At 29.0% G+C, this 17,995-nt stretch overlaps 2 protein-coding genes and 2 non-coding genes across 4 annotated transcripts; 3 read left to right on the top strand and 1 right to left on the bottom strand.

The window, feature by feature from the left end:
- The first annotated feature begins 105 nt into the window (after positions 1-105).
- LOC114394311 lies at positions 106-190 on the top strand. Its single transcript, XR_003662716.1, has one exon. It is a non-coding gene; the product is annotated as a small nucleolar RNA snoR20a (small nucleolar RNA).
- Positions 191-293: 103 nt separating this feature from the next.
- LOC114394302 lies at positions 294-376 on the top strand. Its single transcript, XR_003662707.1, has one exon. It is a non-coding gene; the product is annotated as a small nucleolar RNA R38 (small nucleolar RNA).
- Positions 377-3,779: 3,403 nt separating this feature from the next.
- LOC114393955 lies at positions 3,780-4,743 on the bottom strand. The gene is made up of 3 exons (XM_028355474.1): positions 4,571-4,743; positions 4,352-4,486; positions 3,780-4,289 (listed from the first exon to the last, which is right to left on the bottom strand). The coding sequence occupies exons 1-3, from the start codon at positions 4,615-4,617 to the stop codon at positions 4,085-4,087; spliced, it is 387 nt and encodes a 128-aa protein (XP_028211275.1). The 5' UTR covers positions 4,618-4,743; the 3' UTR covers positions 3,780-4,084.
- A 2,713-nt stretch (positions 4,744-7,456) lies between these two features.
- Positions 7,457-8,756, top strand: LOC114393953 (histone H3.3). The gene is made up of 4 exons (XM_028355473.1): positions 7,457-7,693; positions 7,868-7,944; positions 8,057-8,147; positions 8,386-8,756. Exons 1-4 carry the CDS (start codon positions 7,622-7,624, stop codon positions 8,554-8,556), a joined length of 411 nt encoding a protein of 136 aa, XP_028211274.1. The 5' UTR covers positions 7,457-7,621; the 3' UTR covers positions 8,557-8,756.
- Positions 8,757-17,995: the final 9,239 nt, after the last annotated feature.

Genomic DNA, 17,995 nt, shown 5'->3' with positions numbered 1-17,995 from the left:
TGCTTCTGCGAGGTTCTCCATTTTATCTCTTTTTGCAATTATATTATTCGTTGTTTGTTACAAGCTTACAATTTGCTTAGTCATTATTTATTTATTAATACTGTAGCCAATGATGCAAATATTGGATTTGGCTGAAATGCAAAATTTTGCATTTTTGTGTGGAAAATTTTGAACTAGGACGGTCTGAGGCTACGAAACTGATTTACAATATTGTTTTTTCCCCTCTTTTTTTAATCGATTCTTTTGGGTATTCTGGTGTGTCTCCTAAATGTTCATCTGTTTGAACTGAACAGTGCCGTGAATGATGATAAATATTTTTTTTACAGTTATCCCTGGCTGATACAACAGGTGCTGAAAATTGTAATCTGACACGCAATGTTTGGTTCAATACATTGGATTTATTCTTTTTTGTGTCTGTGTTTGCAATGTTTGTTGTTGGTCTCTTGTTTTTTTGACAACAAATAATGCTTAGCAAATTATCTGTTTGATAATCGTGAAACGAAATTTGGTATTGTCTTCACTTTTAATTACAAAGTAAGCTAATTTAAATTTTCAACTGGTATCACAATATTCAGCAGGACTGTCAACTCAAATGTATTGGGAATGATTGGATTAATTTAAGGTGTTATTTTCGAATGGTAATCATTATCAATATCCAGTGGGTTTAACCTCAGTTTGTGAAGATGGTCAATGTAATTAACTAGTGAAGGATCCCATGCTGACTTGTGAGACCAACTGATAATTTCAAATTATTTGAACACTTAGAAGCATTGTTCAAATATGAACAATGAATAAACCATTAATTTCGTTCCTATCCTTAAAAGCATTATCTCTCTTCTAAACAAATCCTGAAGTAAGAAAATTATGTAAACAAAAAATTTTAATTATTAGAAATTGTAAATATTAAATAACTAGGAGATTTATGTAAATAAAAAAATGTTATTGTATTTTTTCTAATATCTATTTTTGATTTTTATGAATAAAAAGGTTAATATTACTCTTTTGTTCATTATGTTTTATATTAGTATATTAAATTTTGAAAGTTTTGTCGTATTCTTTTATGTTTTTGAAATTTGTTTATCTTTTTAAATTCTATCATTTTGATTTTTTTTAAAGAAATGTTGGTATTTTATTAATTTTAAATTTTAAAAAATTAAAATCAAATTTTTAAAATTTAATGAAACAAAGTGAAATAGCTTTTATTTATTGATAAGAGGGCCTAAATGTCAAGTAAAAAATAACGAAAATAAAGAGCAAATCTTAAATCTTGTTTTCTATGAACGTGCCATGTTTAACTATCTAATGTATAACAAGGGTGGGGAGTATGAGCTCCAGTTTCCTGACTTTATTATATCGATGGCAGTTTTGGAAACTCTCTCAGTGCATTTAGAGAAACCTCTTCTTTGGGGGACGATATTAGAAGATGTTAAACTCCTATTGAGCTATGTGCATGAGTGATGATTGTGTGATGATACTAATCCAAAATTTTGCAATGAACTTCACAAAATCAGAAATCTTACCAAGAATAATCCTTGGCCCTAGACAACATTTCAAGTTTCCTTGGTGTTTTTGAATGCTTGGGAATTGGAAAATATTTGGAATGTATTCTATGATAGGTAGGAAAAAGGTGTTTTTTTAATCATCTTTGTGACAAAATGTGGAAGAGAATTACTCAATGGTCCAACAAGAATCTTTCCAAATTGTTGAGGATGTCATTATCAAATTTGTTACCCAACCAATCCCTTTATATTGCATGTTTTTTAGACATGTTTATGGCTTCAATTTATGGAAGGAAAATAATGTTGAAAAATTTTATTTGACCAGGATGCTATAGTATCAAAAGTTTTCAAAAAGCTAAATATTATCCCAAACTAGATTTTCTACTAGCTAGTTTTGGTTCTAATGTTCAACATCTATGTTTCATTGGTAGTGGTTAAATATGGTTCAAGATGACTTTTGGGGGGAATGGTAATTCTATCATTGTTTGGAATGATCCTTGGTTGATAAACCCCTTGAGAACCCCTATGTTCTAAGTCAACCTTTAGAGGGTTGGGAGGACCTTAAAGTGAGTGAATTGTTTTACCCGGTTTCAAAAGTTTGGCGCCATGACACAGTGCATCATATCTTTAATTCTCGTGATGCCAATGCCGTTCAAGAGGTGTTCATCCATCCTTTTGAGCTTGAAGATAAGCTGATTTGATCCTTAACTAGACATGGTATGCTTGGAGTATGCTTGGAACATTTTCTTCGGCTGTCCTTGAGCAATGAATGTATGGCGTATTTAAAATAAGAGAAAAATTTCATTACATGATAATATTTAATAAAAATAATGATAATTACATAATATGGAAAATAAGTATGTAACCATAAAAATACATTTTACATAATAATAAATAATTATGCACAATAACATTAAAAACATAACAATGAAAAATATATAAGCTTACATAAAATTAAATTTTCTTATTTTATTTTCCAAAATGCTTTCAAATATGTTTAATTAAATTTGGTTGAAGTTGATAATTATTTTCTCTATCATGAATCTTTACTTTCTTTTGGAGATAAATTGATCTTAAATTGAGATTTCAGAATTGATGTGCAAAATAATATGAATTTACCCATAGACATGACTTTGGGATAAAAAAGACATGATTATTGAGAGAACAACAACAAGAAGAAAGAAAAGTATGAGTAATTGTCAATCTGTATGAGTATATGATCGTTTGTGCCTCCCGCATTATTAATAAAGCATTCAAATCAATTGAGTTCATGGACACTTTATGTTATAAACAAATAGTATCGCTATATATAATACTAAAATTTCTAATTTATATTTAATGTACATGCAAATTTACATAATAAATTTTGTGATGATTATTTTTTATCTAATAATTAATTTAATTACATATATAAATTATAAATAAAAATCATAGCTTTAATAAGTATTTACATATGTAAAAAATATCAAATTTATTTAATTATCAATTGTTATAAAAAAACATCTAAATACATCATTCAATTAAATATCATATTTATTTAATTTTTAATCATTATAATAAATATCTAAATACATCATTCAATTAAATATCAAATTTGTTTGATTATCAAATTTCGTAAACAAATTAAATGAATAAAAAAATTCTAAAAAAACAATTTTAAAAAAATTAAAAGATACAGATTAATAAATAAATTTTAAATCTTAAATTTTGGTTTCAATATTTTTTATAACTGTCAAATTTAATATATTTTTAAATTTGATTTTAATCATTATCTTAAACTAACAATCTTATCATATTTTATATTTTAAATTTTGGTTTCAATATTTTTTATAACTAGCAAATCAAATATATTTTTAAATTTAATTTCAATCATTATTTTAAACTAACAATCTTATCATATTTTAAATTTTAATTTCTATATTTTTTATAACTAGCAAGTCAAATATATCTTTAAATTTAATTTCAATCATTATCATTAATATTTTTTTTCCAAAATAAGAAAAATAATTAATTTAATTGATAACAAAATATGTCCTAAATCTTATATATTTTTTTTCAAAACTACCATTATCATTAATATTTTTCTCTTTTTTCTAATTGTTTGTCCATACAATTAATTTGGAATATTTTAGTTAAAAATAGTAATTACAATAGACATGAATTCTTATAAAAAAAACAAGCACCATTAATTTATATATTATAAATAGCAACAAATGAGTGTATTAATTCAATGTTTTAGACAACGTTTACTTATTGTCAATTTGACGGTTAAGATTGAATGTAGGATGGCATAACCAATATGATTCAGATTTCACTCCTACATATGGTAAAATCACCATAATTTCGACCATAATGAACAACTTCCTATTCCAATCTTCCTTAATGTTGCTCAAAATGGGAAAAAGAATATAGTCCTGTCATTTATAGTTCTTTGGCCTCAAGCCATTTCTGAGTGGTCTCCTTATCGCCACTTTAAGTGAGCTCAAGTCTTCAAGAATATATATTAGATATTTCAAACACATGTAGTGCAGAACTTCATGTAGAAAGGATGGTTTTCCACAAATCCTTGTTACAAGTTTTAACGACTAAGAAGCTATCAGTGACATTAATTGTCGTTCCACTTCTTCCCAGTTCTTAACTCTGGTCACCAGTGGATGCTGATCAACAGACTCGTTCTTGCACCAAGGATATGAGTTTTCATAATCAAAAAGTAAGACTCTAATTCCAACATCAGCACACTCTATGGCATACCGTGGGTTATCATCAATAAGAACCTTGGCATTTAAAGACCTGTCAATGGCAGTACACCAGGAATCTATCACCAGGAATCTAAAGAGTATCGAGTGACTTACCTACAAATTTCTGACTTTGGTCTTGACACACCATCAAGAGCAAAGTGGTTACCAAAGTGAATATCATGAAACAGTCCTGGGTAATTCTTCTCTAGCCACTCAATTATGTGGTCCTTAATTGCATTTTGTCGTGATCTGATTATACAATAATACCTCCAGTTAGTCAATGCTGACAAGATTCTTTTACAATATGAAGAAAGGTCAATACCAAAGGCATACGTTACAACTGATAGGCTACAAAATCTTGATAACTTCTGAAGAGTCATCTGAGCACCTGGAAGAGGGTGGATCCCTGACTTGAAATATGCTGTCTTAAAAAACTCATGAACACGGATATCAGCCGCAGAACAAGATATAAGGGTTTGGTGAAAATCAAAAGAGAAGGAAATAATTTATATCCAACAAATTCCATAAGTTAATGAATAGAAAAACCATTCACAAAAATGTGATGTGAAAATCTGACAGATACAGTTACCTTCATCACGTGAACAATTCCATATCTGCAACATAAATGAAGGGTATTAGACTCCATATACAAACATGCACAAATTCACAACTATACAATGAGGGCTAAATGGGCTGTAACAAGTGTTGATTATTTTTTATCAATGAAATTTTATTTAAAATAGCACCACTAGTGCACAAGCCAAATATACCTGATGCAAAACTCAGAGAATTACCAAAGCAGACACATAATACCTTGCAGAACTCATACACGTGATATCCAGAAACTGAATAATTTGATGAATATCGATCTGCAATGAACTTGCTGAGAGCTGACACAAAGTTTCCTAATACTATTTATATGATTCGCAATCCGTATGACTCATACGGATTCCAATCCATGGACGGGACATGGGAGAACGAAGAAGCAGGGGCATGGGAGAACCAACAACCAGAAAGGCACACAAACAATGCAAACCAAAACACTACAATACAATGCAGAAACATGTGGAGAAGGATTCACTAACCTCAAAGGCGATCAAGAAGACCAAAGGAACAACAGCCACGAAGAAGACAAAAGCACCACAGCAGCAACCAAGGACCACGACGAACCAGCCAACCACCCACGGAGAAAACAGGAAGAAGAAGCACTGTCGGACAAAAGAGGATGAACAAGCACCGTCGCCGGAGAACAGAGGAAGAAGAAGCACCAGAGAAAAGAGGAAGAAAAAGCACTTCCTAAGAAGAAGAAGAAACGATGAAGATGAAGCATATTTTAATCTTTTTACCCGCGTTGCTGGGTGCCGAGCAAAACTGCTGGATGCCCAAAGCAACCCAAAAAAGAATAGTTTCATCAAATATGACAATTGATTGCCAACGGTAACAAAAATTTGTGTCATCATAAATTTTTCAATTCAATTTACCCTTTCAAAAATTAAAGGCATTCAATTGTGCTCTCGAGAGCCTTCCCCGCCTATCTCTCTTCAATACAGATTCCTCTACCCTCCAACGTGCTCTTTCCAAATCCCTCCTTTTACTCTCTCCATATCACACTCACACCAGCGCGGTCTTTAATCCATGGCCTCACCGTCGAGAACCAACTGTATAATCGACGCCGGCCTCAACGTGTTGCCTTTAGGATTCATTCTTTTTTTTTCAATCATTGTATTTGGAGATTTGGTGTTTTGTGATTGTTGTGTTGTTTATTGTTTGAGTGTTTTGTTTACTCTTCTGCTTCTTGATATTGTTTTTTTTTTCCCTCGGATTGGTACGGTGGTTGATGTTGTAGAAGATAAAGAAATAATATTTTATTATTAAGCTACCATTTCTTGTGTAAGAAACAGTTTGTGTGTTGAAGAAAATGGGGTGCACCAGACACTCTCTCCAGTGGTAAGTTCCTCCAACAATTCGTTTCTTCATCTTAAGCAACTGGGTAAGAAATTCCTGTTGCAGATCACCAAATAAAGAAAAGCCAACTTTGGAATGTGGACGCCTCCATCTTTGCTGCCTCAAATGATTTTCGAATGAATGCTGTTTTATGGGCACGAGACTCGAGCTACACAAACACATCACCTTTGAAACTGAGTGCAAACATGTCCATGATATACTTTAGTCATGCACCAAAATAGAGACCGAGACTGGTTGCATTTTTTACGTATTAAGTGCATGCAACAACAACATCCACTTAATTTACAATTGAGTGTGAGTTTTATTTGTAGACAAGCGAACTAAGTCACTCATTTTCTTGTAAGGGCATCTAAGTTTTATCTTAGTCCACATTGTTTTGATTTTGCTTTTTATTGTATTGATGGCTTGATTCTTAATGAAATGAAATAAGCTTTTTTGCAGTAAAAAAAATCCAAAATTTGAACACTTGTGAGATGTATTAAGATTTAATGAATAAATACTCACATTTAATGTTGGTTATTTTCAAGGCAGGAATGACAATAGAAGATTTTTTTTTTTCCATTAGCTGAAATTTTCAAGTCAAGGAAAAGCAAGAAGGCACAAAGGAGTTGTGGGACCTACATGTGGAGAGACCCCAAATCACAACAAAGAGGATTGGACACAAATATATAATCTTATTTCATCAAACATAACTTACAAGATTTAATATGTCATTAAATTAAACTTTTAAAATTTATTTTTGTTATCATTTTAGTATTTTTCAGAGATTATGATAAATTAAATTTCTGACACACCAATGCAGTGACAAAATAATAAAAGAAATAATACAATGATATTTTAAATCTCTAAGAAACTAATTTAATAATTAAAATAGCAAAAAAATTATGTGATGACGCTTGCATCTTTAGATATTTAATAATTTAGAGACCATCTTTAGATGGTCAATAGTTTCAGAATAAAAATAAAGATACTCCTCAAATTTGGAGTAGTTAATAATTTAATTTGTTTATAACAAAAAAAATAAAATTGTCAGTAGTATATTTTTAGTTAAAAGTTTTTGGAGGAGGGGTTTAAGTTTAACGTGTGTTTTTTGGGCCGCCAATAGAGTGAGTTGGGGTTCGCCGGGCACGAAAGAAACACAAATCGTCCACGCTGGCAATCCTGAGTTCCTCAAACTGACCAATTAGAAACAAGCACACGGATTACGATCAATTATCAAATCCTAATTAGCGTTGAAGTCTTCAAAGTCGACGTCTCTTATCCACCAATTAAACCGACCTAACCCTCGTATTACACGCCCATATAAAAACCAAATCAACTGTTCCATCTTTTCCACATCGCACATCAATTATTCTTTCGCACCTTCGAAAATCAATTTTCTGTCTTCTCTGCGTCTTCTTCCTCTCTCAATCGTTTTCCATGGCTCGTACCAAGCAAACCGCTCGCAAATCCACCGGTGGAAAGGCTCCTAGGAAGCAACTCGCCACCAAGGTACTATTTTTTTTATTATTTAGGGTTTCGTTTTTTTTTTCTAGTTAGGGTTTCTCGATTTCAATTACCTTTTATTCCTAATTTCCCGAAGGTTTATTGACAATTGATTCTTCAATTACGTAATTATGTGATTTTGGATATTAATAATTGAATAAACGCGTGATTTCTGTGTAGGCTGCAAGGAAATCTGCACCGACAACCGGTGGAGTCAAGAAGCCTCATCGCTATCGCCCTGGAACTGTTGCTCTTCGGTAATCCTCCTTCTTCTGTAGTAAATTGTTTTGTTTTTTCATCTTTCATCTCTCATCACGTTCTTGTTTCGAATTTTCGCGGATTATTGAATTATTCTCTCCGTGGTTTCAGTGAGATCCGAAAATACCAAAAGAGCACAGAGCTTCTGATCCGCAAGCTCCCCTTCCAGCGTCTTGTTCGTGAAATTGCGCAAGACTTCAAGGTATATTCCTATTTCAAAACACTAGTTTATTGATCAGTGGTGAAGGGACAAGGGAAGGGGGAGAATTTCTGGGTTCTGGGTTAGAATCCCCCGCTAACAAAACTAACAATACCAACAATTAACATTTGTCAACAAAAAAAAATGTTCTTAATTCAAAAGTCAAAACCCTAATTTTTCATTCTTACCTTTTTTTTGTTTATTGTTTCGTTGTAAATTAAGCTTTTATTTTTTTGTGCAGACCGATTTGAGGTTCCAGAGTCACGCTGTTCTTGCGCTTCAGGAAGCTGCGGAGGCTTACTTGGTGGGTTTGTTTGAGGACACCAACTTGTGTGCGATTCACGCCAAGAGGGTGACCATCATGCCAAAGGACATTCAACTCGCACGCCGCATCCGTGGAGAACGTGCTTAGGCTAATAATAAGAGTAATAACGTAGTTGCTGCTGCTTTTTTTCGTTTTGCAATACATTTCTTGTTTTAGGGTTGTTTTTAGTGTTATGTTCCGGTTTGTCTGTTATGGGATGTATAGAAGATAGATATATCAATCAACAACTTAGCATTTGTAATGATCCTAAACTGAAATATTTGAATAATTAGATTCACTTTGGCCAACTCTGTGAGTTTCATAAAAAGTTATATTTTAATTCTTCGCAATTTTTTTTGCTATTAAAACATGGGGTGTTGATTTTCATCTTCTCTCGAACGTCTTTGGATTTTTTTGCTATTAAAACGTGACGTGTTCTTCTTGCCTTGCTTATTCCTAGCATATAGCATCAAGGATAGGAAAAGTATGCGCGTGAAAAGGTGTCAATGTAACCAAATTCAACATGGACACGTTTTTTTTACTTTATTTCGGTGGATGATTAACAATTTTATTTATGCCGTTGTTTGTTCACCATCACACGTTAAAAAAAAGTTGCGCCGTAGGTTCTTTGAAGTTTCCATGAGGCGTTGGTGTTTTGCGTTTAGTTTTCGAGAGCACAGTACTGGGTTGAATTTTTTAAACTTGGCCCAATTTTTTGTTCGTTTTTTTGTGATCCGTTTCCATAAGGTTTTTAGCTTGGCCCAATTAGTATCCAATGCCGGAAATTTAACCACAAAGTTGAAGTAGATTGGGAGTTGCTATTGGTTGCTACCAAGGGATTTACACCATTTTTTTCGTTCCAAAAGTATTATTTTCACAGAAATGATTCAGTTGCAATGAAATTGTGATCAATGCAGATTAGAGGTGTTTAATCATGCTATTTATGTTTTTTACCCAAAAATAGAACTATGCTTTTGTTGCCTTTTTCACTCTTCTTCCTCTGCACGTTGATAACATATTTGATGATGGTGGTGAAGATCTAAGTCATGGTTCTAGATTAATGCAGATTAGAGGTGTTAGTGGCACCTGACGCTGTTGCAGCGGCATTGGGGTTGCTGGGTTGGATGGTGACACGGCAAGGGGGTAAAAGAGGAATTCACAACTATGTTAGGGACCAATGGCAAAGAGATTAGAGCCAATAACAACTCCCTTATATTAAAATATGCTTACTCTGTATTTAGGTGGTCACCTGTTCAATACGTTAATTAGATTAACTTTTGAAACAAGTTCAGAATCGTTGAACTTTTTAAGGTAGAATCTTTTAATAAAGCATGATCTAGCTTATAAAATAGTATTGTCCATGTTCGGGTTCGATTATTTTTTGCTTGAAGTCAATTGGTTTAATGTGTAACGATTTTATTATATTATGTAGTCTTCAGTTTCAGACAAAAATTTAATAAAATGCATTTATCGCCATCAATCGTTTTATTTTCTCTTTAACCTGTGAATTCAATATATTGGACAAAAAATGGATAGAAAAATTATAAACTTAGGATATTTGTCAATACTAGTTGATAAAGCTTTTAAGTTGCTAATAAATTTTTTTAGGAATGCTAATTAAAAGCTTATATAACCTAGTCCATTGATTAGAAATGTTTTTAATATTCTTTAGACAAAGTTGCTTTTTGAAGCTTATAAATGTGTTTATACTTTTATTTTTTATCATTCAGAAAAGAAAAAAAGTGTTTATACTATTAATCAATCAATACTCGCAAAAATATAAAAAAAATTATGAAAATAGAAAATATTATTTGTCAGCTTAATTATTTTTAATTGCACTAATTTATCCAATTACTTTAATTATTGAAACTATAAACTATTAAGAAAGTACATTTATCTAAAATTTTGGATTTTAAACCTGATGATAATATCAGTTCCATTCGAAAATGAAATGAAATGAAATGAAAATCCAAAATCTTATTTTAAATTTCTTGTATTTTACTTAATTTTTAAAAAGAAAAAGAAAAAAAGGCAGACAGGGTTAGCCTCATCCTGCTAAATAAAATGGTGGTGACAAGTAGTATAAATGGTGTGCACCACTTCTTGCGATGGCTGTTACAGATTCTGATTGTCATTTGACACTTTCACTTGGTAATCTTTGCATGTGTCGTTAATTAAATAATACAAAAGTGAGTTAAATGTGAAGCTAATGAATCAAATTTCAGACTTACTCATCCGTGAACACCATCTGTCATAAAAGCCGCTCAACCTGTTAGCCAACTGCATCCTTTGTTCAGACAAATCACTATGATCCTATTCCCAATTCACTCATCAATCATATCAATTGTACCCCCATTATCATATCATTTCACTTGCTTATTTATTTCAGATAACTAGCCAAATTCGTTACCTGAAACTATGATTTAGTGATAAATTATTCTTCATATAAAAAAATATAAATTTAATACATACATAAAAATGTAAAATTAATTTTATTGTTAAAAATTTTGAAATTATTTTATTATTAATTTGTAATATTTAAAGATATTTTTTGATATTAAGTTAATATTAAGTTATAAAGTTTAAAAATTAATTTATTATTAAATTATTTGTAAGATTAATTTATTATATTTTTACATATTTAAAAATTAAATTAAATTTGTTTCTTTTTTTAGGATCAATTTATGAATGCTTACAATTTTAACGATTAATTTAACTATTTAAAGTACTCATTCTTTATTCTATCTACTAAAAGTGTGTTTGGAATTATAACGATATCTATGTTGCTCTTCTCCAAAGTTTTGTTATGTTGGGACGTTGTTAACAAAAATTGGCAATTTCTATTGACACGTATAAGAACATTCCTTATTATTATTTTTGTTGTCATTATTATCACAATTGTTATTTTTGTTGTTACGTCCATTAATATTATTATACTCATCATTAATAATCACTGTCAGATTGTCATAATCTTTGTTACCACAATTGTAACTATCATTATGACTTAGTATATTATTTTTATGATTGTGTTTAATTAAAGTAAAATGTAAAAGATATGAAATTTACAAAAAAAATTTACATCATATTGAACTTAATTAGAATTTTAATTATGTCTAATTTGATTAATTCAAATATGAAGTCTGCAACTCTGAATCAATTTTATTAAAACTACAATTAAAATAAAATTCTAAACCATAATTCCAATTTCGTCATCCAAATATATACCTTAAATGAACTATCCTACCATTTTATTAACGACTTAACTAACCTCTAAAATGAATTCAATACTTGTTAAATTATATAGACAACTTATGTATATCTGCTAATTAATCCTCAAAACTTTCTACGTAAAACTCCTAATGTTGAGCACCTAGCCTAGACATTTATCATTTTAAAACTAATTATTAAATACTTAATCACTTCAAAATAATCGAGCTCATCATACTTAAAAAGTCAGTGGGTTTTGAATCACTTCTTCCGTAAATGTTTAAACCACTTACCTTCGATCAACTGCGAAACACATTTACAGAATTGCTTATTCTTGAAAAACTTCGATCACTTATTACACATATTTACATTTTATTGTTTTTGTTTTAAAACATATAATACCATGATAATAACATTTTTATATATAATTTGATATTGAATAATAAAAGATTACGTAACTATAATTTGTTCTGTAATAGTTGAATAGTTGTTAATGTCATATCAGGACGTTTGGGGTGTAATCACCTAGCAGGCCATGTTGATGATCTTTCTCTTCTGTTTTTCCCCGGAAGAATAACAAATTATTGGGATGCCAATGACCTCTTTGTGTATAATTAAGGAATCCTAATTAAAGAGGAAATGAGTGCAACGAGAATGAAAAACAAATGCTTGTAAGTTTCACATTTTTATCAAAAAGTGTAAGGGTACGTATATTTCAATTAGGTAACCCTCGCGAGACTGTTAACATCTACTTTTAATTTTTATTATAACACAAGTTTTCACTTTCCACCATATGTGCTGTGATTAGTTTCTACCAAAACTTCACCATAAATCGTACTCAACACTATATCGTTTCAAAAGATTGAACAAGCAATCAATAACCAGTTTTGTTTTCTTTCTCTACTTTCTTTCTGATGAATTGCTACGTATCATAAATAGGCATTAATTGGTACGTCACTCTTTGTTAATTAGTTGGATATATAATAAAAGGCAATGCATATAGTTCTCATCACCCAAACTCACTGATCAGTAAACAGATCCGCCAGAAGTTATCATACATTTTTTTTTTTAATTTTTCAGCAAAAATGTACATTAGATATGAGTACAAGAAAATTAATTAAATACCCCAAACCTTTTATAAATAATCCTTTTCACAAAGTAATTAGATATGAGTACTTCTTCATTTTCTTTTCTTTTCAATTCTCATTTACGTTACTTTTACATTTGAGTTTCATTTTATTTTCATTTGCATCTTATTTTCATTGCACTTTATAGTTCCAGGCATTTATTTTAAGCAAAGTTACATTCTTGTATTTAAGTTAAAGTTGGAGTATTTAAATTTTCTTGCACATTTATGATTTCAAATACCAATTAATTTCCTTTTAAATCCACGCATTTATGTTCTGAAGTTATTATCCTTAACGCGGTATTCCATTTATTGTATACTATTTGTAATAAGCAACGACTTAAGGTTTTGTAAAGTTCAGAACCTCAAGATTAAGTACTTTATGTAGTCAATCTATTAATGTTAATTAGTATGGTGTTTACTCTACTAGGCTATTAAGAAACTAACACTTTACCGACAATTAATCAACTTAATTAAACAATATTACAACATTCAAACAGAATTGATCAATGATAGTATGGTGCATAAGCTTTCCAGTATTCAGATGTCTTTCACTTCATGACTCAATCAAGTTTTTAAGTTGGATAGAATTATTAGTGTGATGACAAATTTCTTCCTAATTGAATTTGCATGATATCGTTGATTAAGCATATATAAGTTATATATATACATTGTTCTTTTTTTTTTTGTTGTTTACATTTTTATTTTTATCAAGAGCTGTAATATATACCAGTTACTGTTTTAAGCAAAAAATAAAAATAAAAAATGATGTTATCCAACCCTCACTTGGATACTATTATTTATATATATATATATATATATATATATATATATATATATATATATATATATATATATATATATAAACAAAAGTATGATAAGATATTTAATATAATGAGTGTTTATATTTATAGTTTTCATAAATAATTACGTGAAATATCAATAATAAAAAATATATTATTAAAGATATACTTATTAATAATAATTAATTGTATTATTCTTTAATTTAAGAGATTTTAATTAATTTAAAATATTAAGTTATATACATAATTATTGATTAAAATCATAAATAATATAATTATACTGAATCATTTAATAACCTTTTTTTACTAATATGCGAGTTATTATAAATTTTTATTTTTATTATATCATATTAATATCATCTTTAAAAAAAAAAATCTTTCTTAAAGTGTTACATTACACATCAGTGTTTATGAATATTAATTTATGTATATTTATTTTAATGTAATTGAAAGAGATATAAAAAAAGAATTTTAAAAAAATATATAAAATCATTGATGTATCATTATTTTCATCTAAAGAAGATAAAAAAAATAGATTATGTGTGAATTTTGTAAACCAGTTATATTACAACTTAACCACCCTCTACCATGTTGGCAACGTAAAAATGTAGTATTATTTTAACTGGGTGCATACTCAATAAATTCCAGTACAGTTTGAAAATAGTCAGAGCTTTGTAAAGTTTAATATTTTACGCGTTTGTGTAATTCTTTTGATCTGGTCCTCACAATTTTTTTCATCTTACGTATGAATCATTTAATTATATGTATATAAATTATTTATATATTATGTTATATATTATATACTAATGAGTTTGGTTAAATAATGTAAACTTCTAATATTATGTTTAATTCCTACATATAAAAAATATATAATATAATAATTATGATATATTAAAATGTATAATAATATATATTATTTTTTAATAATAATAATATGAATTTTATTAAGATAATCAATATAAATATAATTAATAAAGTTGGTGTTAACTTAAACATTTGACATGTGTTGTTACTACAACTTAAAACCAATTAAACTTATATAGGGTATATATAATAAGAACTTAGATTCAACTAATTAAGTTTAAGATTCATTCATTCATTCCGTAAAAAAAAAGTTTAAGATTCATTCAGGACAAAGATACTCAAAAAAATAAAAAAGTTACAAAGGACAAAACTGTCGAGTAACTAAAATAAAATCAATGAACAACAATGTTTATTATTGTCCATTTAATAAATTTAATGAAAAATTTTCATCTCATTGTAAAATCAGTGCTTTGAATTTTTATTTTTCTGATTTCAATGGCCTTTTCTTTTTACGAGTATTTCAATGAGTTTAAGTTACACAAAATCATCGTGAATGAAAAAAACTTAGGTATTCAATTGTATTTTCATGATTTGATCAAAATATTTTTTAAAGTGCTTTTTTTTATATATCACAAAAATCTTTTAGAAGATGTTTTTATTCTAGTTGGGTAAGATCATCATAAACAAAAAAAAAATCATTTTCAAGTACTTAACAACAAAAATATATATCTAATAAGGTTATAAATGACTGGTTAAATTGAAATTATTTCATGTTAATTGATTTATATATTAAATGATTATCTTCTTATATAATAATAAACTATAAATTATAAAATAATTTTTTATGTCAATTGATTTATATATTAGATGATTATCTTTTTATATAATAACAAACTATAAATTATAAAATAGAAATGGGATCTAGGTAGCTTATGGTTCTCAATTGAAGCCTATTCCCATGTGGTAATCAACTTCATTCTTAATGGTTGTGTCCATCAAAGGACATCTTGGCAAAGCTCCTTCTCTTTGTGTTGTGCAGTGAACCTTGTCTTATGGGAGGGTAATATGATACTTGCACGGATGTGCCATGGCTAGTCTCAATCTCCAACTTGATCTTGGGCTCCACTTTTTCAATCATAGACCCTTCTTCTGTTATTAATCTGTTCCAGTATGTTCTTTGCTTCTGTTTGTACTTTGATTGTATATCGCAACCTAATAGACACTTTGCATAGTTTTCTGTTGGATCCTTGTCCTCATCATGTGCAAATGAATTGCACATTTTTCTTTTCTTTTCTTTTCCGTGCAATAAACAGCTTGTAAGGGCCCATTTGATTACGGCTTAAGAATCATTTTAGTCGTTTAGAAAAATTCAATTTTTTTCTTCTTCATATTTTTACAAAATAAATAGAAAATTCATTGAAATTTTAAAAATAATTAATATTCATTTTAAGCTAGTAGAAGAGGACCAGTAGAGAATGACATAATCTAATGTTTGATCATCATGGCTATTTTTAATTTGAAAGGAATGGACAACAACAAAGTAGGGTCTCATTGTAGTCCCATGCCACTCAACCATCGTCCTGAACTGAGTCCTACCAATCTGCTATGATGTCACCGAATCTAAGGACATGTGAAGTGGTAGTATTGGATAAAACTTAAGTGTAGTAACTAGTAAGTTAGATGTTTTCTATGATGTTTTTAATTGAAATTAAAGTTTAACTTTAGCGACTCACGTAATAAAAATTTACATTAAAAATTGATATTAGTTATTAGTTATTGAGATAAAAGTTTAATTAAAAAATAACACTAAAAACAATCAAAGTATTGAAATTAAACTGTGTCTCTTTCATTATTTCACATGAATAATGAAAAAAATAATGCATTTTTTCCTTTTATTTTTCAAATAAATTTTAAAATTTTGTTTTTTAAAAAATAATCCACATTTTCTATCACGATTTTGTTAGTCTGTTATAAGCTACAATTAGTTACATTTTATACAGTTAGTTAGTTTCCTTATCCTTTATATATAAACCATTTCTTGTAGCACTTTTATCAATGAATTACTCTGTTTTTCATCCTGCACTTTCATATCTAATATTTTCACTATTTTTCATGGATAATACAAATATGTCTTCCCCTTCCCATATATTCTTTTTTTTTTTTGTTTTGCAAGCTACGTTACACCTGGGTACCCATAGAATTTGTCAATAATAGCGATAGCCTCCAGATTTGCAGGCTATGAATCTGTAATGTACAAACCGAAACCAATAAAGAGTCCCCTACAACCCCCCAAAAAAATAAACCTGTAACCTGTTACAAATCATCCATTGTATGAGATGAAGAAAGAGATGAGGATAGTCGGGTAGTCTAAGTATAAAAAATGAGAAGAGGAGTGCAATAGTGTAAAGTGGGAGTGGAAATAACAATTTCTCTTCTTTTTTTTCTTTCTTTTTTTTATAAATTGTTGGGCTTTCCCCGCTTGTGGAATTCGTTGGTCTCTTGCCCAGAACCATCTTCTGGGTTTAACTGTTTTTTAGTGATGGTTGTGTTTAGTTTAGGAATAATTTTTAACTAATATTTAACATTAGGTAGTTTGTGTATATAATTTTAAGCCAAAAATAAACACAACAAAGAGGATAATATTTTTTAAAAAATTTTGTGTTGAGTTATGTAGAATTTGTTGAAAATGTGTTATTTTATTACACATGCTTAAAATTTATTCTTTATTGCAATAGTTTCTTTCTTTGTCTAGTTATACTTAAGTAATTGATAAGCCTAACTCATCTTAAAAAGACAAATTCAATGTCATCAATTTGGGTATCGAAATTAAGCATATAAAACTAACTTGGACCCATACTATTTTAGTTTTTTTTTAAATATTTATAATTCTATAGTTTTAGGTCGTGTAATTTTATAATTTATATGTTGTATAATTCTATGATTTTATTTTTTATATTATTAATTACTTCATTTTATTACAATTTCCCTTTTTCATGTTTCTATGATTTATTAGGTGACTTGATGACCCTATCTATTTCAACCTAAATGTGGTTAAGATGGTTCAATATAGTTTGCTTTATCAGTTTGGATATAAAAATTTCCTAAACTTGAATCAACTCATCTCGTTCGCCCCCTAATTTTATCACATTTAGTGAGTCGGTAACTAATATTGTTAATCTTATAATAATAATAAAATAATTTGTCAGGAATCAAGCTATTTGAGCCAAAATTTGGATAGAGAACAACATTTTGGGTCACCGGGCAAAAACAACTCTCGTTGATAAATATACTACACCAAATTAAGTTTTTTTAACACCAAATTAAGTTAAAAGATAGAGTATATTTTTTTTTATTTTTTATGAAATTCTTTTTTATAAAACTTATTTTAAACATTAAAGTTTTACATTAAAATATATCACAATACATGAAAATGTTTTTAATTGTTACTCAAATATTTTTTTACTCATTTTTTTTTCTCACAAAAAGTAAAATACTCTCATAGTTAAAAATCATGACACTAATTATCCAAGGAAAAAGAATACCAAAGTTGAAGATGTGCAAGTATTTTTTTTTTTACACAGTTATGAATCAAACTCCATTGTATAAT

The sequence above is a fragment of the Glycine soja genome, chromosome 17 (assembly GCF_004193775.1).
Source record: "Glycine soja cultivar W05 chromosome 17, ASM419377v2, whole genome shotgun sequence".
Taxonomy (NCBI): domain Eukaryota; kingdom Viridiplantae; phylum Streptophyta; class Magnoliopsida; order Fabales; family Fabaceae; genus Glycine; species Glycine soja.
This window is presented reverse-complemented; position numbering and strand designations above follow the sequence as displayed.